Source organism: Phoenix dactylifera, chromosome 11 (genome assembly GCF_051530095.1).
Source record: "Phoenix dactylifera cultivar Ajwa chromosome 11, Ajwa_hap1_PhDact_Kaust_v1.1, whole genome shotgun sequence".
Classification (NCBI taxonomy): Eukaryota; Viridiplantae; Streptophyta; class Magnoliopsida; order Arecales; family Arecaceae; genus Phoenix; species Phoenix dactylifera.
In genome coordinates, this window is record NC_143200.1 from 22459070 (window position 1) to 22481432 (window position 22363).

Consider the following 22363-nt stretch of genomic DNA (forward strand, 5'->3'; position numbering starts at 1 on the left):
GAATTAAGGCTGCAAATGGACGAGTAGTGTCTTTTCTTCTTCTATGTACCAAGAAAAAAAAAAAGGACGAGTATCGATCCATGGACCAACCACCTCCAAGATCGTAGTATCCATTTAAAGAAGGATTCCTTGACGTACGTTTTCTTCGCCTTACACAAGAACGCTGTGCTACAAAGGAGACCAGGATCTGGAAGAAAGAGAGGAAAGAAAAGAGCGAAAGAACCAGTAGAAAAAGCGAAGCCGGACCCGGTCCGGAGCCCGGAGAGGCGGCTCAGCGGGCGGCATTTAAGGCGTGGAGGGTGATGGAGACCGGACCGGTCCGGGCCCTCCACCGGGCGGCTTGGCGGTGGACCAACTCCTGGATCCCGGCGAAGGCCACCAAGAACTCCGCCGCCTGGGTCCGGTCGAGCACCCCCTTCACGGCCACCTCCAGCGCCCGATACCTCAGCCGCTGAGCCCGCCCCACCACCCCCTCCATCTTCCTCACCTCCGCCGCCGCCGCAGCAGCAGCTGCCGCCGGCGCACCGCCGCCGCCCGCTCCGCCGCGGCGGCCGAAGGGGAGATCGAGGACGCAGGTGATCTGGTACTCGGCGGCCTCCTCTTCGAGGACGGCCTCGTGGACGCGGATGCGGCGGGCGGCCTCGGCGAGGGTGCGGAGGGCGCGGGGGGAGAGGGGGAGGAGGGCGGAGTTGGCGGCGAGGACGGGGATGAGGGAGAGGATGGCGGAGGGGCGCCAGTCTCCGAGCCAGGAGAGGGCGGCGTTCTCCAAGGGGAGTTTCCACGGGGGCAGGAGGAGGCGGCCGACGTCGCGGGGACGGGCGGGGAGCATGAACCGGTTGAAGTGGGCGTCGAAGCGGGCGAGCTCCGAGTCGATTAGTTGGTCGAGGGCCCACCGCGCCCGGAGCTGGCGCTCCATCCGCCACGCGCTCGTCCGCCTCTCCTCCCGCCACTTCCCGTACGCCTCCGACAGCTTCTCCACTGCGGCGTTTTGCGTCGCGTTCAAGAACAAGAACAACGCTATCATCATTTGACTGTCCAAGAGGCCCAAGAAAGAAGGAAATAGACCCGGGGGGGGGGGGGGGGGGGGGGGAGCGTACCGGGCTTGGAGAAATCGTGCTTGAGGAGGCTGAGGCAAGTGATGGCATCGGAGGGGGGTGGCTTGGCGTCGTCGTCGTCGTCATCGTCGCAACCTCCATGATGGGGTTCCTCGTCTTCCTCGCGATGGCGGTCTCCTCTGCTGAAAAAGGTTCAAGAAATGTTGAGAGGAAAAGAATAGAGAGATGAGTGAGTGAGTGAGTGAGAGAGAGAGAGAGAGACTCACACGAGCAGCAGCGGCTTGACCGACTTCTTTCTTGGCATATTGAACCGCCAATGGAGCAGTGGAGAGAGAAGGAGAGGGGGGGCGGGGGGGACTGGAGAGAGAGAGATGAGAAAGAGAGCTTTTATCCAGTTTAGTTGAGTTCACCAATACTACCAAAACCCAACGAGAAATAGGCAATTGTGCCTCTCAAGCCTGGATTTGCAAAAATACGCTTGAATCTTGCAAGATTGCACTTCAGTCTATGAATTCCAAGGATTAATTACTTAAACCGAAAACGTAAGTCAACTCGACACTTAGATCTAACTCAAAACTAAAGCGAATAACAATTTACTATCATGGAACCACACCTCATCATCTCTTTCCCCCCATATCCCATAAAGACTGATGCAATGATCTTGCGATTGTTGACAAGCGCTCGCTCTATAGAAAAGAAAACAAAAACATGATCTCTCATTGATTTAACAGAATATGGGGGGTAAATGGTCTGTGTTTGGGTTTGCTCTTGTAATTTTCCATTTAACAATATCGAAAGAAGCATAGGTCAGTGGATATATGGTTCCGTGTCGTACATCTGAATTCTGTTCCTACCAGGTGATCTAAAACATGGATTCGCCGGTTCTCTGTAATAAGAGTAGATTCAGACTTTATAATACCATTGATAGGCTGCTCGAGTTGTCGGGACTGATGCCTTTTTTGTTATGCTACCTCTGTTATAACAGACTTCTGAATTAAAGTTAATTTGGAAGGCAACTGGTCTCCTTAACAGCCTCTAGCTCAGTTTTCACCTCTTTTGTCAAGATTTATTTATTTATTTATTAAGAGGCCACAAATACGATGCATGGAAGGAAAGGGCTCAGGTTGTATCTTTTGCAGAAGAATGATGAATTTTTTTTTTCAACTTAATCATGCCTCGCACAGATCTCAAAATTCTCCAAACTTCTTACATCCATATGTACAGATCTTGAAGCAGTCGACGCAGAAGAAGATGAATTATTTTTTTGCACTCATTAGAACCCAAGAGAGTATTTGGGATGGTTCAGATTTGAAAACTTAGCAACAGGATCGACTTACGAAAAAATATTAAAGCCAAGTTAACGTTATCGTGAAATGCTGCTACTCTGACCGGTATCCAGCTCGTGTTGTGTGTGACAGCATAAGTTCATGATCAACGTGATGCAAACGCTTGTTCATCCCACTGATGTGCTGTTGTTTTACATACACAAGAGCATGCAAGTAGCTGATTCATGTCTGGTTGCTTTGAGAACCAACAATATTACCAGTTAACCTCACTTCACTGCTAATCCCATATTTCTCTCCAAGTGCCTCCTATTTTGTTCCAAGGGCATGAAGAGGTGGCCATTGGATCGGGATACTCGTATTAGATGATTAAAGGACATCTCTGTTCCGCTCAAACCGGTATGGACCTACGGCATTGTGAGGACTGTTACACCTGACACGTTCAAATGCACATAAGACACATCTTGTACCACCACACTTATCATGTCCAGAAGCAGATAAAACACCTCTTATATCACCAATCTTCAGCTTTACTAATTATTGTTGAGAAGGAAGCAAATAAGCGTTACTAAGTAGATTTAGGACCAGAAGGCATGCTCTGGCAAGGATTCATGAAGATTGCCTGAATGAAGGGACAAATAAGAGTTTCTTATACTGCTGGCCGTACTCGGTTGAGAGAAGACAGCTGATATTCGAATCAGCTCTCAGGTATTAATGGATTCCAAGCAGAACAGGAGAAAAAGACAAAAAAAAATGAAGTACAGGTGTCATCTATCATCCTCCCAAAATTATATTAGCACCCAACTGATACCCAAACTACTGACGAAAAAATTACAAGATGACACGGTTTGGTTCATCCTTGGTGCCCTAGACAAACGAAAATTAAGCTGCCAAGTGATCTCAGGTGGGAAGGGGTAAAGAAATGCTGGATAAGATAAGCTGCGGATAGTGTGATTTTTAAACTAATCAAGGAATTTGCCATTTTCTAGCCAAGATGGTATCCTGTTTCAAAAAGAGCTTTTGCTAAAATTTGCATCATATCATACAGAAATCCGGGGAAACTAAGGGGAAATGAAGGGTCAGTAACATGCACACACATGACTGAAATTTTTGAACAAATATACATGTCCATACAATGTAAAAGTGAAACTTCCATCAGCCAAAAAATTTCATTTCTAAATAAACTTATTTCTACCCATATCTGACACTTGACTCGGGGAGGGATGCTAGACGAAAAACGAAGTAGCCAAACCCAGACCACTCCGGTTTCCCTCTTTCCCATCTCTATTCTACGCTTCTGTTTAACCTTTGTGCATGTCAGTCATTTCTCTCAGGGGAGAATGTCTTGAGCAACTGGGCAACAATTTTGTGTCAACTGCAGTCTGTCTTCAGGTGATTTATGTGTCTGACAAGTTGATGTAACTGCAACACTGGATGTTTAAGAGCAACAGCAAGAAAAGAAAACCTGTCAGTCAGCTAATGCTCTTGGCATTTATCATCACCTTGATGCTTGATCGGGAGCAGAGTTTCCAATAGCTTGGCTGGAGCTAACACTTAATCCAGCACAATTTTCTGGTGGCGGTGCAGTTCCCCATTTTCCTTCCATTTCTAGAGGCTCTAGCACTTGGACGCTCCCATCAGTCAGTCCCAGTGCAAACTGACTGGGGTCAGAAGGATGGGCAGCAATGACAAGTGGATATACACTTGCGCTGAAACCAACACAATTGAATAGTTTAGAGAAACTGGGCAAAAAGTATACATCCACTCAACGACTCTTCAGTAAGCACTAAGATACCTGGACTGGGCATTCAAATAGGCTGTGGGGCTAATCCGACACCTCAATTGAAGGGCTGCTGTAAGGACACTCACGCTTCCATCCATGAAACTTGCATATATCATCTGGCTATCGCATGAATATGTTGCATGCGTAATTATTCCATCTCGGGGTACCCACTGTCATGGTAGTAGTAGAATAAGAAAGAAGCTTTGCAACCAGCCAATCAACATATGCAAGGCATTGACAGGATCATATCTCAACAAGGCAATTCTTATGCATATATGGAACATAAAAACTGCTGCACATGTGATGCAATGCATACATGTGAAAGGAAGTGCACATTCACACAAACAAGAATGCTCAGCATTCACCTGTTTAAGGCATTCCAATTTTGCTGCATCATATATTGCCAGCTGTGTCTCATGGATAACCAATAGTTGGAGCTGATCATGGTGAAACTGAACTTTTGTTTCTGCAAGAGGACCTGACACTCGTCCAGTAGGTATTTGTAAAAATTTACTAGCATGTTTCTCCCATCCATCCGTTCCCCATATGCACAGCTGGAAAAAAATCAGAAGAACTCACAGAATTACTTGCTTTTCACATAACTAAGGCTAGAAGGTTATGAAGCACAAACAAGGATACAAGATACAGATATGACACAATACGGATAAACGCCGATATAGAAAATCATGAAAAAAGTAGGATATGATATAGCTAGGATATGACAACGCCCGCGCACTCATGTGCGTGCACGTGTGTGTGTGAGTTAGGCTGGAATGCATTCGAATGCATTTGGCCCAAATACTTCCTAATGGAAATCAATGATGAACCTCTAAAAATGAAAATCAACACCTTTGATGATGATCTATGGTGAATAAAAGGCTTGGAGACAATCATTTATTTTGAAGATATCTTGCCTATGCATCAAGTGAGTACAAAAATGAATGATAGCAATATAGCTAGTGAGCTAGTATATCATAAAATATATAATTTGCTAATCCAAAATATTGATCTTGATCTAAATACTTTAATACATATACAAATCAAATTTCAGCTGATTTGAGTCCTAGCGTATAGATCAAATAAAAACATGGCATGATACCATTAAAAGTGTTCATTTTCAACTATTCGATGCATAGGTAAAAGATATCAAAAATGCATTTGTCTCTAGGTATTTTATGCACTATTTATCACAATCAACGGTGTCAATTTGCATTTTGAGAGATTCACCATAGTTTTCTATTGGAAAGTATTTATGGCCAAATGCACTCAAGTGCATTGCAACCTGACTCTCTCTATATATATTAGTATATAAGTAGACATTATTTACCACACACTTTATGTTAACTCCTTGAAAAAAGAGTTAATAATTAAAATCAATGATGGGCTATTTGAATTCAAAATCCAAATTGTTGAGCATGATGTACACTACAAAAAAAAAGCCTAGAAACCAAAATTGACATATTTTGGTGGTCTCTAACCTAATTATCAAGGTGGTGTCTGAATGGATAGTTTTAATATCATGGTACTATATTTTACTATTGTCAATCATCAAAATCTAGTGAATTTAAATCTAGCATATTCCAAGCAATGTAGAACACGATGCATAAAGTGAATTTTAAATTTATGAGCCTAATTAACACTTGTCCATTTTTGTATGACTTGATACATAAGTTAGAGAATAGAGACACCTAAAATATCTAGGCATTTTTTGTAGTGTAAATCACAACAATAGTTTAAATCTTGAATTTGGATATCCTATCATTGGTTTTAAAATCATTAACTCTTCTTTCAAGAAGTTAATGGAAAGTGTTTAGTCCAACTCTATATGTACATAGATACATACATATATCAATATATTCCATATATTACATGCATACAAACATACATACATACAAATACGTAAGTATGTATGTAAAAAAAGCATTTATAAAATACATAAGGCTATTAAAATTAAAAAAACCCATATTTTATAACGTAACATTAACTTTTAGTCACCATTCAAAGCCATAGACCATAATCCATACTTCATATTTTAAAACTAATATCATAGACTACAAAATTGACCCTCCCCTTCATTTTGGAAGTATGGAGAAAGTATCTAAAGTGTATCCAATATGGACACAGATGTAATTTTAAGTATTAGTGCTTCCTAGCTAGAAAGGTATCCATTGCGATTGAAATATCTTTACTATTGGATGTGGCCCACAACGTGCATGCGTTCTTTTAAATTAAGCTGGAAGAGAGAATCCTTTCATTGTCTAACATACCTGAGAATCTGCTCCTGATGAGACAAGTATATTTAGCATGTTAGAAAAGGCAAGGCCAGTAATTCTCTTCTGGTGCCCTCTAAGCTTGCTTTTTACCTGTAAAACATTGTTTTAAAAAAAAATAACAAGAGCGATAATAACAATATAATCTAATTATCATCATTAGCAAGTACATTTTCAACTCAGAAAAATGAGAGCAACCTCATCAATGCGGACGTTGTAGATTTGGATTGTGGAATCTTCCATGCCTATGGCAATAATGTTATTGTCTTGCGGATGAAAAGCAAGAAAAGTGGCTGCTGGAGGAGGGGGCATGAAAGTTGTCATAGTCTGCAATATGTGAAATATGTGCTTTATAAGCACCACCAAGTAGATCAAGTAAGAACAAAAGTGCAACATGAAGACATCAGCATGATGCAACTTACCTTAAATGTCATCATATTAAAAAGGGAAATTTTTCCACCTGATGCAGACATAACATATGAATCATTCTTTGACAGTGCAAAGCAATGAACAGCTTCTTCTGTGTTTGCATCACTAATCTCATTAGTCATTAGTATGCTGCTCGAAGGTTGCCACAGCTGTGGTGGTACGGTTGCAGTTGCCTGGAAAATCCAAGCATCAAGATGCATTAAGGTTTCAAAAAAGGACATTATGAAAAAAAGTAACAGCAGCTTAAAATCCAATACCTTTCCAGAAGTATTTCTATCAGTCTTGGGCCATTTCCATAACTTGTGAACAGCATTAGATGCCAGTGCCAATATAGCAAGTCCTGAATTCGTATAAATCAATCTTGGCACCTACATGGGACCATTAGAATAAGTGAGAACCCTAAGTAGGAACCTGCATCTGAGGACATGAATTATTTATTCTCCATGAAAAAAATAATAACTTCAAACCTTGAAAGGAAACTTGTGTAAACAAAATGAAATTATTTGACATGTCCTCTTCAAAATATATAACTTTTCAAGAGTAACAACTTTTGATGTGTTATATCTGGTGTTTCTGACCTGAATATAAACCACAATCATGTTGTACATGTAGTGTACATTCACCGATGAGTTTTTGCATCTCCTATAAGGATTTCTTACTCCCAAATAGCAATCTTGGCCATTTTAGAGTGCTCTAGATGAGGTAGTTGTACTTTTTTCTCTCAGCACTCTTATCCGCATCTGAGAAACCAAACTCAAAAAGCATAAACCATTCAACCTGAGAACATATTAAAGTGGTGACAAAAAGGGCTAACTTTTCCATAATAACAAGTAGCTTCAAATTCTCTTATCTACTTTGTTATGTTTCTGCCAGGGTCGGCGGAACCGTCTCGAACTAGACGGTTCCGACCATCCTGAATCGTACCGGTAGCTCACTGGTACAGTTCCGACAACGGAAATGGAACCCGTTGCCAGAGCCGGAGCCGGAGCCGGAGAAGGAGAAGGAAAGAGAGAGCTAGCGCAGGGGGGGGAGGCGGGACGCCGGCGGAGTGCCGATTTTACTTAAAAATCGCAAATTTTTTTAAGGCCGTTGGCCTCCTCCGACCTCTGCCAGCACTCCGCCTGTGTCTGCCACCCTCCCCTGGCCCTCCCTCCCTGCTCAATCTCTCTTTTATCTTTTTGTCTCTCCCACGGTCCCTCTCTCGGTATGGGCCCGGCACGGCCTGTACCGAGTCGTCCGGCTGGAAAACCGGTACGGTGCCCGGTACCGGTTCCTTCGACCTTGGTTTCTACCACATCCTTCTCCTGTTATAATGCCTCATATCCCGATCATGCTATTGTCTTAACAAAGCCAACCCATAACATCAAGTTATGCAGCCACTAAAAGCTCTGTGTAATGTAAAAAACATACTTATGACCCTACCTGTTCAACCACATATCTTACTTTGAGATCTCATCTTTGCAGCTTTTCAATTTATATCCTTGCATATTTTAATTGTTTACTAAGATCTCATTCATCACTAAAAGCCCAATGATGATATCTTAATTCTTCAAACTATCAACTTTATGACACGAGAATTGAATTCAATATGACAAGGAATATATAAAAACTATATAAGAACCAAACCACATCCTTTCTAAAATAATTAGCTTAGCTGCCCTTTTAGTGTTGTTGTACAGCTATTCTCCTCTTTTACACATCTTTCCTCTTTAATATTTTTTCCAATCTTTTGTCTTGTTGAGCATGTAAAAGCAAAAAGGCTATAAATTTTAAATGTTAGCCAACCATTGCTTATAGGTAAATTAAAACCCAAACCAGCTCTGTTTAACATAAAGTGAGTTGTACTAGCTGGCACACTTGATTCATTAGTTTGGCAGCTAGGTCAGGTGCTATTAACAAAAAATTTTCTATTGTGGCTTTCTAGTCCCGAAATTTTTGTTATATTACCTTATTCTCACCATGTGGTTGATATGAATTACTTGGCTTAAGTCAGCCATCAATTATGGCCTGGTCAAGCTTCAGAGCAGACATAGGCCTAACTTTCTGGACCATACAGCCAAAGTCAGGTAAACGACATGTTTAGCCAAATTTAAAGGGTCAATCATGGATATTGAATTCTATGCTCTCTTAATTTCATTACAAAAAGATGAGTTTAATTTCCTATATGAGCTCAGCTTTCTTGCTATTTTTCTCTATATTGCTCCGAAGTCCAAGGGAATCTAGGAAGATCACTCTAAAGATAACATGAGATTAATTATATAACCAAATGTGTGTATGTGCATATGTATGACTATCTATAGATGCACACACAAGAAAGTTCATATTTAGACATGAACTTATGGTTAAATTTTGTTGTTTTGTGAAAAAAAAAATATAGGAAAGACATGGCCTATTCATTTCAAATCTTGTGTGAGGCCGCAGTGATGACTACATGCAATTTGTTAATCTATTCCTAAATCAAACAATATAAACTCACAACTTTCCTTCTAGTTATCCATGATCCGGGGCTTACAAGCCAGAACCAAAATGGCCCTAAATAATATGGATCTCATCGTTGGATCAGAATAAAAGAGGACTGTAAGATCCAGATCTATATTATGGATCATAGACCCCTTAAGATCATAAAATACAAGTTCATGTCATCTATACTAAAGCAAATAAGAAATCCATTTCTATGATTTATACAAGTTGATGGCTTTTACAGTTATTTACTTTTCAAATAATAAGGCTTGATAACATAAAATTAGCAATTTAGATACCGCTTCCAATTTCGAAAACAAAAGATGCAATACTTTTGGAACTCATAAAGTTAAAGCATAAGGAAAATCATAATATTCTTGCAGTCAGTCAAGATATAATTCTTTCTTTTTTTTTCTAGTATACTAGATATGATGTTTGTTCATTGGACATACTATATATAGCCTTATGATAGTCGAAAGTATACTCCATGTCTTAGATTATTCATTCACCTACTGTACAATTAACTCATTTTTAAACAAAATCATATTCTTATATGGACTTTCCCAAAAATAGTGGAAAAAAAAACTTGTGATTCATGGTTCAATCCAATTCGAAACCTTTTATAATTTAAAATAAGAGTCAATCCTGATCTTATTGACATCGAGTACAGGTACGCACCAAAAAGTTATACCCTAGTGGGGGAGTAACAATTTGGAATGATGTTTTGCACTTGTAATTTCTCAAGAGTTGCAAGCTAATTTCTTCTTGACAGTACTCAACATCTCAATCCATCTTCATCAAAATTTTGTCAAGCTAGTTGAAAAAAATGTTCTGAAATCAAAAGAAAGAGTGCAGGTTCATAAACAATTAAATAAATAGGGGACACTCTATTAATTGGCAACTTAAAAATCCTTAGAATTTGTATGTCGAGTCTCAAGTGTGAGAAAGTCAAAATCTCTTGGAGGAAAAACAAGGCAAAAGAAACAAATTTTTAGATTGTAGGAAATCCACGAAATGCTCCAAGTGTGATATTTTCATTATTTTTGCTTGGAAAGTCAAATAGATTTTAATAACATGGCCAAGTACACAAACTTGGAGATCATGTTCCTCCTAAAATTATGGATTAGATCAGTAGGCAACTAGGTTTGCTATACTAGAACCGAGTATCATACCAGCACCTTAGCGATATGGTATGGTACACTCAATATGGTATAATACAGCCCCATGAATGATACAAGGTCGGGAGAACCTTTTCTCATGCTCAGCCATGGCACAATCCAAAATTGGGCAGTACAAGTTGGTATCACACGAAACCAAGTGAAATCGATTGGTTCCACCCAGTAAAGGTGGGTTCAACCCTCACATCATATTGGTATGGTTGCCTAGTACTGAATGGTACGGTTTGGTATCACGAAGTAGGGTGGTAATATAGTAACATCTAAATGAAGTTTCAGGTCTATTCCTCAAAAGCAAGCAGCCAATCATGGTCATGGTCTACAATGTAATATCATAGAGACAAAAAGGTAATACCTTTAAAATTAAGCACAATTGTTTTCTCATGACTATGCCTTCTACCATGGCCTATTGTACAACATTTTCAAAATATATCATGGGTAAGTGCAACATTTGTTAATGGACTAGGGATCCAACCCCAGTTTGCAAAGCCCAATCTAACAAAAAGTTGATATGGATTGCCAGCAACATCCAATTAACCCCCACAAGATACCAAATTCTAATAATACAAGCACAACTTAACCTGTTCTATACTTGAGGCATGATTAAAAATCATCTCAAAACTTAAAACCCCATAAGTCACTCCTTTCCCTTTTTCGTCATATTGGTGCGCTTTCCTCTTTGTTATCTCATCCTCTCCATTTCTTTCGCACTACTCTCCTCTCTCTTTTCCCATCATAAGCTCAAGTTTTATAGATCTCAAGGTCCTCTCATTGCCTTATCATAGTTAATTAGACTTCATCTATCACAATGTGGTCCCTCTTCAACTCTTCTTGTAATGATATTCCTTTGGTTGAGGTGGCAAAGCTAGATTTGTCAAGCCTCTTCCACAAGTATAGCCGAACCATCTTGAATTGGGCGATTTGGGGCATACCGAACCAAACTAGCGAAGAACCAAGATGGTGGCTATTCGATTCAGTTCTAGCTAAGAACCGACCTAAACTAGGCAAAATTGTTTGGTTCCGTCCAATTTCAGACCAAACCAAACGGTTTGGTTATTTATAATTTGAGTCGCGAGTCACGGCTCCTCCCAATCCTTCTCTTCCCTCTCTCTCGATCTTCCTTGCCTCTCCCCTCTCTCTCAATCCTCCTTGCCCCTCTCCCCTCTCTCCTCTATCTCTTGATCCTCCTCTCCCCTCTTCCCTCTCTCCCAATTATCCTTGCCTCTCGCAAGTCGCAACCCCTCACTGGGGTTAGGGTTCCGTCATTGCTATCGTGCCACCACCACGCCAATGAAGACCATGGAATTGCCAAGACGACAATGACATTGGAGGTACACCATCCATCCCATCCTCTCTCTTTCTCTCCTCCTCCCTTTCCCCCTCTCCCTCTCACTCCCTCCAGTTCGGTATGCCTCAAGTTAGTATGGTACATAACTACATATCAATACTAGACCGAACCAGTAGCCGGTTGATACGACCATCAGTATTGGTTCGGCGAACCTTGCACTTTCCACTCTATATCTATTAGAAGTTTGGTAGATCCTCCATGCCCCTCTTCCCTATTTTCCTATCAAATTGCCCCCCATTTTCATGACTTTCCTCCTAATCAAAGTTCCTAGCTAGAGTTTATTTTGACTCAAAATCGGATTTTGGACAAAGAAAAAGTTAGCCTACACTCGCAGAAGACTTGGATTTCTTTGAATCCATAGAGGTTCAACATAGGTCCGATCCATCCACATCCCTGGCCACCAAACTCATGTCCTTGATGCCTTCTCCCAAGGCACTAGAAACACTAATCTTGTTCAACTTTCAACCTACAATGGTGAAACGAGACTTTGCTCCTTTTCACCTCTTGTTCCTCTTTTATAAAGATGGTTCAATACAAGTAGCCTACTTTCTTATCGAAGCTTGTTTAAAAATGGAGGCAGTAAAAAATTTGTGAAAAGTTGCACCTTTTTCCCCTTAAGTTAGACAAGATACATGTATTTTTTTCATAATAGTAGTATATACACAAAACTAACCTAGAAGACAATATTTTACCTAACATGCAAGTTCCTTGTAAATCATCACTGATGGTAATACTGTTGAATTTAAATAAAAATAACAATCAAACAATCTTGAAATTCATGCTACTGGTGAATATTCTAACCTCTATGATGCAAAACCAAATTACTAGCAGCACACTTTTTTCAAGATATGAAATTAGGAGTGGCATTATCATGGTGATAATAGTTAATCAATTATAATTACTTAGCACTAACAACAAAGCACTTGTCAATCACATAAAATTTAATTAAAATTTTTGTTTTGCACCATGTGTACCTACATCTAAGATATATGTCTGAATTCAATTCTCATTTCCATGTCCAAGCAGCATGGATACAAATTGCACTGTTTATGGATATAATGATAGATTACTCTGATTTCATAAGAATGTGAAGCACAATATCTTGTTTAAGAAGGCACACAGATCAAAACTCATTAAAGCATTTGAAATACTTCATTTAAGAGTTCTACTATTAGACAATACCGAAGGGAAAAAAACATGTGCACTCCTTTTAATATACTAACGACAGATGAACTCACATTTGCTAAGCTATGACAAACTCTTTCTTTGGGAACTTGCTAAATTAGGGAGTCAAATTTTTACACCTATGTTCGGTGAAGGATAGGTTTTGAAGGGAGGAAAATGGTTCAATCTGAATGTTTGAAATAATGAAAGGTCACGCTCTCTGCTTTTATTAAGATTACTGTAATATATTTAACAAAAGGGACTAACTTCTTTGGTAATGGGATTAGCAGAAACATATTACCAAAAATCAAGGATAACCATTCAATGGAAAGGAAAGAAAATAGCCTCCAATCGAATGAATCATACAAAATGGACTCAAAACCATCGTTTCTGCGCATGATGTTAAGAGTATTTTGTCAAATCATTCTATTATTTGGAAACCTGGAAATCAATACCCTGATTAATCAGATCCTTCTCTCATTTGATTGTATCATGCAATTAGAATCTTGTATAATCAAGGAATAACATGTGGCTTACTAATTGGTCTCACAACACATCTCGAACTCAGACCAGTAAACATTTCAGGCAAATCTCAGGTTAAAAACATCCCAAACATGTTACACATGCAAAAACTTCATCACAGCCACTTTGCCAGTATGGTTATACATCAATTCCGTGCTCCCTTCCTTGTTTAACCAATGATCCCCCACGCTGAAGAATTTGTGCTTAACTCTCAACTAAAATTGTCAGATAGATTATACCTTTCTTTTAGAACCCCTACTATGTTCGGTTACAGTTGCCTTGGACAATCTATAATATGTTGATGCAGTCATTCTTCCTCCCCCATCATGAAGTTAAGTAAATTACTAAAATCCTCATATTACTCAAGAATCCCCAATCAAATGTATGGAGGAAGAGTGGAAGACTGTATGTATTCATTTCAATCAAAACAACCCACATTTTTATTTAGGTCGAGATAACAACAAAGGAAGAATGAAAATTTGGCATCGCTATATCTAGTACAACCACCATATATATTATATCCATTTAAAAATTTTCCCCAGATAATTCCTAGCAACATTTTCAAGTCTAGTAGCCTCCTACTGCAATTCCTTTCATTCTCTTTTTTCTTTCACATAAACTTCCTTAACTTTGGAAGAGATCCATCTCCCTCAAGGAACCGTCTTCTTCAAATTATATATGCAAATCAATGTTTCTTTTCTCCAAAAAATAGCTTCCACATGAAAGGCTACCTAACTTTAGTTTCACACATATCAGCATCAGTTTTATTCTCCCTCAAATAAAGTATTGGTATTGAACACTACCATGGCCGGTCCCAAGCTTGGATGAGAAAGGTGGAGGGTTGATGCTAGGTTGATAAACAATTGCAAAAATTATGTCAAAAACTATGAAATAGATCAGAATTTGATTTACGTGAATGTTAGGTTGTACATCACATGTGGCCCTAAATAGGATACTTAGAGAATAAGAATCCATAAGCCAACTCCAAATAGTTGAGAAAAGACTGAATGGTTGTAGCTATAGTTAGGTAAGTAAAATATTGACATCGCCCTCTCTAGAAGCATTCACTACATAAACTCCAATTTATGTGTGCCCCAACATAAAATTTTCACATCCTAAATGCACTGTTATAAGATCTCCTTCTTGGATCAACTTCACTACTTTTCACAAGTTTGCCTCTCATTGTATCTACAATGATTCTAAAGGAACTTCCTAGAGGCAGTATCCGCTAATAAAGACCATAAGTCCAACATCTAATCACACTCAATGATGTTATAGACAGTGGTGGTCTCCACTGACAAGACTTCCCTAGTAAATTGCTCACATTGTATTGTAGGCCAACAAGGCAATGAAACCTAACTTGTTAGCCTCAATCCAAAAAGGGCTGATAGTAATTTCCTCAAATTATGTTTGATTACTTCCATTATTCAACAATCTGAAGATGGTAGATATTGCTGGCATTTAGAGATGCTCTCATATAGCTCCACCATATCACAAGGTCAGCATCTCAAAGCAAACAAAAAGCATTTTTAGAAGACAATACTTCTAAAGCACTACGTAAAACTTCAGGTTGCCAGGGCGGTATTTACCTTCTTATTGCACAAACAACCCGGCATATGGCAATTTAGAACAGTGACAACTGACTAACCATCCTGCACCTCGAGATTTCAAGTTCCAATCGAGATGGATTGGTTTTGAGCAGGATAAAGATGAAACTAAACCAAGCTTTGGCCACTTTCTCTTTTTTTTTCAGCCAAGACAAATCAGTTTTGATCCAATTTCAATTGTTCCCAGCCAGTTTTGACCAAAATTGACCAAAGCTGATCATGAATACTACATTATTTGTCTTTTCCTTTTCATTTTGGATCATTTATGTATGCTTGAGAACTAATGTTAATTGTCCTTTTTACTTAAACAAAGGTGCTGAAACTTGCATAGTGCGAGCATTGCTCATCAATGTGAATTACTCTTCCCAATTATTTTTTAATGATATTTCAAGTCTTATCGATTGTTCGCAACATATTGGTTATACATATTCTAATACATATATATAAACAAAAAAGTTACTACCAGAATATGTTTCCATTGACAAGGGAATAAAGTAGAAAACACAATTAAACGCCTACTGATAACAAATAAAACTAGCTTTACAAAAGCATTTTGAGTAGAATAAACATAGTTTTTGCAATTTTTAAAAAAGAGTGGAAGTACTCAGGAGTTGAGTTACAAACAAGATTAAAAAATCACCTGGTTCGGTATGAACTGTGTGGTTCAAACTTCAAACTGATCCAAGGTGGATCGGCTCACACAGGGCAGGTTCAAGGGCAGATTGGGAGCAACAGTTCGAACTGCTGGCAGATCGAGTGATTTGAGCTGAACTACTGTTGCTTTGCGCCCGAACGTACCAGTTCAATGCCGAAATGCAGGGGAACTGCTTGGGACCCCTTTGTCTTCTCTTTTTTCTCCCCATTCAATGGTTCTGTTGGCAGAAAATGTGGGGAGATGAAGAGGAAGGTCGGAAACTTGGGATCTCAAGCTCTTCCACCATAAATCCACAGATTTAAGCTTCAAAAACAATCCATTAAGGTAAGAAACTTGGTCCCTTTTTTATTTTTTCCTCAAAATCGGGCCTAAATCTCTCAAAAATCACTAAATCTAGGGGAGATGTCTTACGAAATCATGATGCAATGCTTGGATGCATGTTCAAGAACATGGATCCAAGCTCAAATATTTGAATTTTGGGTGTTGTAATTTTCACGCCAGCATTTGGAAGAATGGGCCTAGGCATTTAATTAAGATATATATATATATGTATTTCACAGCAAGAATATGAATTTGCACTTGCATCATGTAATGATAGAACTATGCAAATTCCAAAACAGTTCCGGTTGTGTCTGACATTCTTTGAATCTCAAAACACTTGATTTGTTGAGCATGCAACAGTACTCATACAATTCTATATCTAAGTATCTTTGCTCTCAAAAGGATTAACAAATCTAGAATGTGGGAAAGAGTCCCAGTTTGAGTCTAAGAGATGTACTGAAGTACATTTGCCATGGTGCAACACTAACAGAATATACTCCACTGACCAGGAGACAGAACTACTTTTGCCAAATAAAATATAATGGAAGGAAACAAAGCACAATAGCATATAATCAAACAAAGAAATGCTGAATATGACCACTTCCAAGATTTCTATTCAACAGATTTGATGTAAGAACAAAATAAACTGACTAAAATGGATAGAAATCAACAAACCAAAGACTATATGTACTAAATACCATTATGCCAGAAGGATTAACATGTGAAAAATGGAAATGCAACATCATCCTAAAGTTATCCTAAAGGGTGATATATAACATATGCTTATTGCAGTGCTAAATCAGTAGAGATAGCTTCATTCCCAAATTCTATGTAGTGTTTGCACTGGTTTAACATTCTTACCTTAGCTGCTATCAGACTATCTGGAAGCCTCAGAGAACGGCACTGAGATGGTTCGTTGATTTCAGTCAACTTCCAAATCTTAGATTTCTCAATTGATTCATCAATCATCCTGGGCTTCACTTCTCCCAGACCCCGATTATCTCCATTCTGTTATAAATTTGTAAGCAACAAGTTATAGTAAGTTACCACTGAGCCAAGCATACCATGCTTAAGATAATCCTCATTTTCTGAGACATATGGGAACAAATAGTCAAAAACTAAATTTATTTAAAGAAAAAAGGCATCTATTAACACTTGAGGCACATACTACAAACTACAGATTTTATATTACCAATGAAACAATGGTTGCCACTGGAGCACCTCTATCAGCAACTGAAGCACTAGGTCCAGCCAATGCACTGACAGTTGCCAATGGGCTAATCCCCGGTGCTTGCACCACAGTCTGATGATTAGAATTCATAACCACATATTGGTTGTCAAATTAAACAAGGACAGACCATGCAAACTTAAAACATAAATATGAGAGCGAGCTACCTTCGTAATGGACTCGGAAGCTGATCGGGCAGCAACATATGAACGATTTTCAAGGGAAAGCAGCAGCTGACCATCGGCATTTGCTAATATTTTAATACAGTTGTTATTCATTGAGACAGCCAGCAAAGCCCCACCCTTGTTAAATCGGATACGTGGTAATGCCTGGAAATATAAGGTTGCATTCAGTGAATCGCAACCTCTCACCAACATGATTAAGGACAAAGAACAAGGATTGCCATTAGACTAGTTACCGCTAAGCCACCATCCGCATCAGTGGTTGTCAGGAGGTTTGTATTGTCCATGTCCCAAAACTTGATCATATGCTCATCTCCAGCAGCTAAGAACCGATTTTTTATTGTATCAAATTGTACCACACCCATAGTTTGTTTGCGTAAACCATCATACATCCGTTTTATGGTCCCTTCAGACTCATTCCATTCAACAATATAGGAAGTTCCATCCTTGCCAGTCCCACAAGAAAACAGCCTAAATGTGTCCATGAAGCATCATTAGATGGAAAAAAACTGTTAGAACTTTTATTAGAAATGGACATGTTCTGGTTAAAAATATCAAGCAAGCAGAAAAAAGGGAAAAATGATCGTCATATTGACCTTGTTCCATCGGCACTATAAGCCATAGTAGTGCACCACTGACCAGGTGCTGTATAATCAACTCTTGAGCCCGCATTATCATACAGCCATGCTTTAATCTTCCCATCAATAGAAGTTGAAAAGATGAACTGAAAAAGCAGAAATGTAAGAATTAATATAAAAGCCCTGAAAGGAGTTTCAACGCAAGTATTTAGGTGAATAAGGAATTATTAGCTCGGGGCCTTTAGGTTGCCATCATAAGATATTAAATTAAGTATATAAATTCTGAAAAGCATGTTACCTGAATATTTTCCTTAAAATGTGGACATATGGAGTACACAGGGGCTTCGTGACCTTCAAAAGTGTACTGAAGCACACCAGTACCAGCCTCCCAAACCTGAAATTAGATAATCATTAATAATAAAAGCATCAGAACTAGCTAACTTGTAAACAAGATCGGAGTAACCTTGATGGTCTTGTCATCTCCACAGGTCACAATGGATACTTGTCTGTTAGGTTGAGAGAAGGCAACATCATTAACGCCGCCAACATGTGCTTCAATCTGAAAAGTCATGAAAGTCTTAAAAAGAAATCCTTTCTGCAATTCTCAGAGAGGCATAGGAAGAAACTGTAATGGCATATATGCTTAAAAATTCACCAATATAATAGACAGTAAAACTTAGTAGTGTATCAAGAAACACGTTAGCTCATAAAATCACCTCTAAGGGGTTTGATATGTCATCACGGCCATTGTATGTAAACAAGTGCACAAGATGTTTGGAGTATGCAACACCTGCAAGTGCAAAGGGTGACAATCCAAATTTCATAAATGCCTGAAATAGTTAATAAAGATCTTTGTCCTTGCTTTACCCATGCTACTCTTTATACATATTACTGGACTTTAATCTATAGGGAAAGACCAGTTTTCTTTTTGAACATACCAAATTGAGTACCATCAAAATTCCAAATCACACGCTTAACAGATATAGTAGGATCCTTGGCAAGAGCTGTCTGCTTATAATTAAACAAAAGTAAGAACCAAGATGGAGATTTAATGAGTACACTCACAATCTATTGGTAAACTAGAGTACCTGAAGGGATGCTGAACGTGCTTGAAGATCCCACACTTTGAAACTTTTATGAGAAATCCTCTCTCTAGAAGCTACATCCCACAGTGAGATATCACCAGTAGTTGTTCCGACTGGAAACAAAAGTTCACAGTCAACTCAAAGCTGAACCTATCCAAACCCTGAAGAAAACCTTCCTTAGTGAAAAAAGGAAAGATAATATGGACACTAGTTTTCTAACCTAAAAGGATAGTTAATTGAACAGGATGGAAATCCATGCTCGTGACAGCAGAACCCTGATTTAGAGTCATTGCAACATTCCTGGGCAACTCATCAAAAGAATGCTGGCCCCGTGCAATGCCAGAGTATCCAACAGGCAATGCCAGAGTACCCTGATTTAGAGCAGTAGGCATGCCAACCTGCAAAGGTAAATGCAATAGAAACATTTCATGTGTCCTGAAGAAGTGCAAAAACTGACAATGTATCTAAAAATTTTGCTAATTTATAACACAGAAAAGAAAGAATAAATTTATCAATCATATATGCCAAAGACACCGCAAGAGGCCAGCATTCTCACAATCAGAAACATTTCATGGAAAAGGGAATCAAAGTCAAAACAAATTCGGGGGGGGGGTGGCAATACCTCCTCGGAGATTCCCATAGGACGTGGTCTCTTTATCACATGTTCTGAATCTGCTGTGTGATAATCCATGGTAGGATTGCTGTTTGGGGGAGTCATAGGACGCTTCAAGAGAGCAGCTACCAACATGATTTTTTAAAAAAAAAATTAATACATATACTCGATAATATGGCAAAAAGAAAGTGGTATGCAAGTGTATGCATGCATCACTTAAATAAAACAGACCAATAACATATGGGCCTGACACTTCAGAAAAACTGATCTACAAACATATACAAGATAGAGGGTAAAACAACACCAAATGACAGCGCCAAACTGCTAACTAAAACCATCAGATCAACAACACATGGCCAACTTGGCAAATTGAATACAATTTGATAAGTGCAAATGGGCATCATAGTGATACTAAGAATTGCATTTAAGAGACAGATAGAAAACATTGTCGTTATTTATCATTGTAACCATCGTAGATGCATACAACCATAGTTCGTTGTCTCGATACCGGACCACGTACCGGTGCCACACTAACATAGTGTCGGTACGGTACAATATTTTTTTGGCATACTCGGTACGCCATCTGTACCGGATACTGGTACTGAACCGATATGTTACAGTACACTCCGTACCGCCCGATTTGGGCCCGTATGGCGTATCTTGCATAAAACAATTAACACAATACAAAAGTAAGGGATCTGATCATCTTAAAGCACAGAGAGAATAGTAGTTTAATATGATTTATACGAGTTGACCCAATGCCTGCATACCAAAAGACGCGTGGTATTTTGAGCATTTGACCATGACAGGCCTACAAAGATGAACTACTGGAGTAGATCTTCTTAAAAAGCGAAAAAAAAGGGTACTAAACAAGAACCTGCACTAGGAGTTGCTAGGCCACCGAGTGGGGCACCAGAGACCGCAGGGTGGGGCATTTGGGCAGCATTACCCATCCAACCTGTGAGAGATGTTGGCATAGCTGCTGCAGCTGGCTGAAATGGCTGAATAAAAATGAACAATTACATCAAGTTTTTGAATGGCTAAGTCAGTGCATTCAACTTGAAACAAGAATGCACGCATACGGTTTTTGAATGGCTACGTCAGCTTTTACCACTTACCGCATGTGGTGGCCCCAGTTGGGGAAATGCTCCTGGTTTTGGCATTACATTCGTGAGTGGGGGGGCTGGAGAAGGCACACGAGCACCATTTGGTTGGGAACAAGAATGGTCAAAGAAAAGGGTCTTAATATCAGGGTTAGGCCTTGGGTTCTTACAGAGCTGATGTTGCCAGTTTAAACTGCCAAAACAACACAATATCACCAGAGAGACCATCAGAAATCCCAGGAGATACCAAAAACAAGGAAAACACATAAAACTAAAGATTCTTTCTTTTTCCCCAGACAAAAAATCATGCCTTTGATTGATGAGAGTGCGAAGTCTTGACGTCTTGAGGGTAGGAAACTGCAGCTTGTCACGGAATAGGGGATTCGCCTCAATCAGCTTCTTGAGCTCTGTCAGCATCACTGCCCTGGCCGACTTGGTATCTCCATATTTAGATAGCTGATCGTTCTCCCTTAAATTAACAAAAATACAAATTATGATATAGCTCATGGCATCAAGATTGGGTACCTCCAATAGTTAAATTCTCACTCAATATCAAAAAGAAAAAAATTAAGATGTTGTCTATAACTTAAAGATCGGTATGCCCAATACTTGGATTCAGTCACAATACCTGAAGTTCTCCAAGGTAAGGAGTAGGGTAATTTCTTTATAAAGGTCTTCATTGAATGTTGAGAATACCTTAAGATCCTTGACCAGGATTTCTACTGCCTTGCCCTTATCATGCCTAGAAACACAAAAAAAAAATAGTACATAAAAAGGAAAACCATTGCAACAGAAATAACGATGGAAAAGAGGGTTACTTGTCAAGGGCTTCAAGATACTTCTGCTTTCGGATCTCAAAGAAGATCTTCATCGAGTACCGGTTGTCATCCAACTTTGTAAACCCCGACAGGTACCTCTCCACCTCATCCCAGTCCCCGGCAAGCACCGCCTCCTCAAAGTGCCTTGTATTAAAAAAAACACCCGACTCCTGCTCCAATCTTTCGCAATCCAAACAAGAAAACCGATCAACAAAAAGGGGAAAAAAAAAAAAAAAGGGAATGAAACCGAAAGAAGAAGGGTAAAGAAAAAGGGAAGGAGGATTCTTGGATTCCATACTTGGAGACGGTATCCTTGAACTTCTCCTCATCCAAGAACTGGAGGATGAGGAAGACGAGCTCACGGCTGAGAGACGACATGGCGTCCGGCGGCGCCTCCGTTCACGGCAGCGCTGCGGGGTCGTCGGGGAGCCCTCGGCGGCGATGGGAGGCAGATCGTGTGCCCAGGACCGCCTCCGGTGGCCACGAATCGGATCGGGACGGGGGCGGATTCCTCGATCTCCACGGATCGATGGGGCGAAAAGTCTCCGTCGAGGAGCGGACCGAAGGGGGTTGTTTTGGGGGGCAGGGGGTGTTGAGATGGATTGGAGGCTAACAAACAAAGACGAGGACGAAAAGAGAGATGAAGGGCAGAAAAAAGGTTAACGGGGGGTGAGATGGGGGGGA

At 39.7% G+C, this 22363-nt stretch overlaps 2 protein-coding genes across 6 annotated transcripts; both read right to left on the reverse strand.

The window, feature by feature from the left end:
• Positions 1–140: 140 nt before the first annotated feature.
• On the reverse strand, positions 141–1839 carry LOC103706499 (seed dormancy control protein). 2 transcript variants are annotated; one of them, XM_008790617.6, is made up of 3 exons: positions 1322–1839; positions 1098–1237; positions 141–978 (listed from the first exon to the last, which is right to left on the reverse strand). In XM_008790617.6, the coding sequence occupies exons 1-3, from the start codon at positions 1357–1359 to the stop codon at positions 272–274; spliced, it is 885 nt and encodes a 294-aa protein (XP_008788839.4). In that variant the 5' UTR covers positions 1360–1839; the 3' UTR covers positions 141–271. The 2 variants fall into 2 exon arrangements, with proteins under 2 accessions (XP_008788839.4, XP_026660243.4); XM_026804442.4 differs by having other exon boundaries at positions 1098–1234; positions 1322–1394.
• Positions 1840–3410: 1571 nt separating this feature from the next.
• Positions 3411–22355, reverse strand: LOC103706497 (protein TPR3-like). 4 transcript variants are annotated; one of them, XM_039128189.3, is made up of 26 exons: positions 21978–22319; positions 21680–21859; positions 21490–21603; positions 21172–21330; positions 21032–21054; positions 20877–20941; positions 20636–20759; positions 19768–19883; positions 19366–19543; positions 19149–19258; positions 18999–19068; positions 18777–18850; positions 18524–18619; positions 18359–18454; positions 18079–18206; positions 17719–17953; positions 17468–17629; positions 17265–17375; positions 16934–17080; positions 7078–7188; positions 6814–6993; positions 6590–6718; positions 6389–6484; positions 4487–4675; positions 4134–4291; positions 3411–4047 (listed from the first exon to the last, which is right to left on the reverse strand). In XM_039128189.3, the coding sequence occupies exons 1-26, from the start codon at positions 22055–22057 to the stop codon at positions 3837–3839; spliced, it is 3342 nt and encodes a 1113-aa protein (XP_038984117.3). In that variant the 5' UTR covers positions 22058–22319; the 3' UTR covers positions 3411–3836. The 4 variants fall into 4 exon arrangements, with proteins under 4 accessions (XP_038984117.3, XP_038984115.3, XP_088563401.2 ...); XM_039128187.3 differs by having other exon boundaries at positions 20877–21054; positions 21978–22355; XM_088707275.2 differs by lacking the exon at positions 17265–17375.
• Positions 22356–22363: the final 8 nt, after the last annotated feature.

Bases quoted from the DNA above. Each gene is read 5' to 3' on its own strand.
- LOC103706497 (XM_039128187.3), bottom strand. From the start codon at position 22,057: ATGTCGTCTCTCAGCCGTGAGCTCGTCTTCCTCATCCTCCAGTTCTTG. The intron at 20,760-20,876 runs GTAAGTGGTAAA...ATTTTTATTCAG, and splicing joins AACTGGGGCCACCACATGCG to CCATTTCAGCCAGCTGCAGC. The intron at 18,455-18,523 runs GTTACTCCGATC...ATCTAATTTCAG, and splicing joins GAGATGACAAGACCATCAAG to GTTTGGGAGGCTGGTACTGG.
- LOC103706499 (XM_008790617.6), bottom strand. From the start codon at position 1,359: ATGCCAAGAAAGAAGTCGGTCAAGCCGCTGCTGCTCGT. The intron at 1,238-1,321 runs GTGAGTCTCTCT...AACCTTTTTCAG, and splicing joins GTCAAGCCGCTGCTGCTCGT to CAGAGGAGACCGCCATCGCG. The intron at 979-1,097 runs GTACGCTCCCCC...AAAACGCCGCAG, and splicing joins GCACGATTTCTCCAAGCCCG to TGGAGAAGCTGTCGGAGGCG.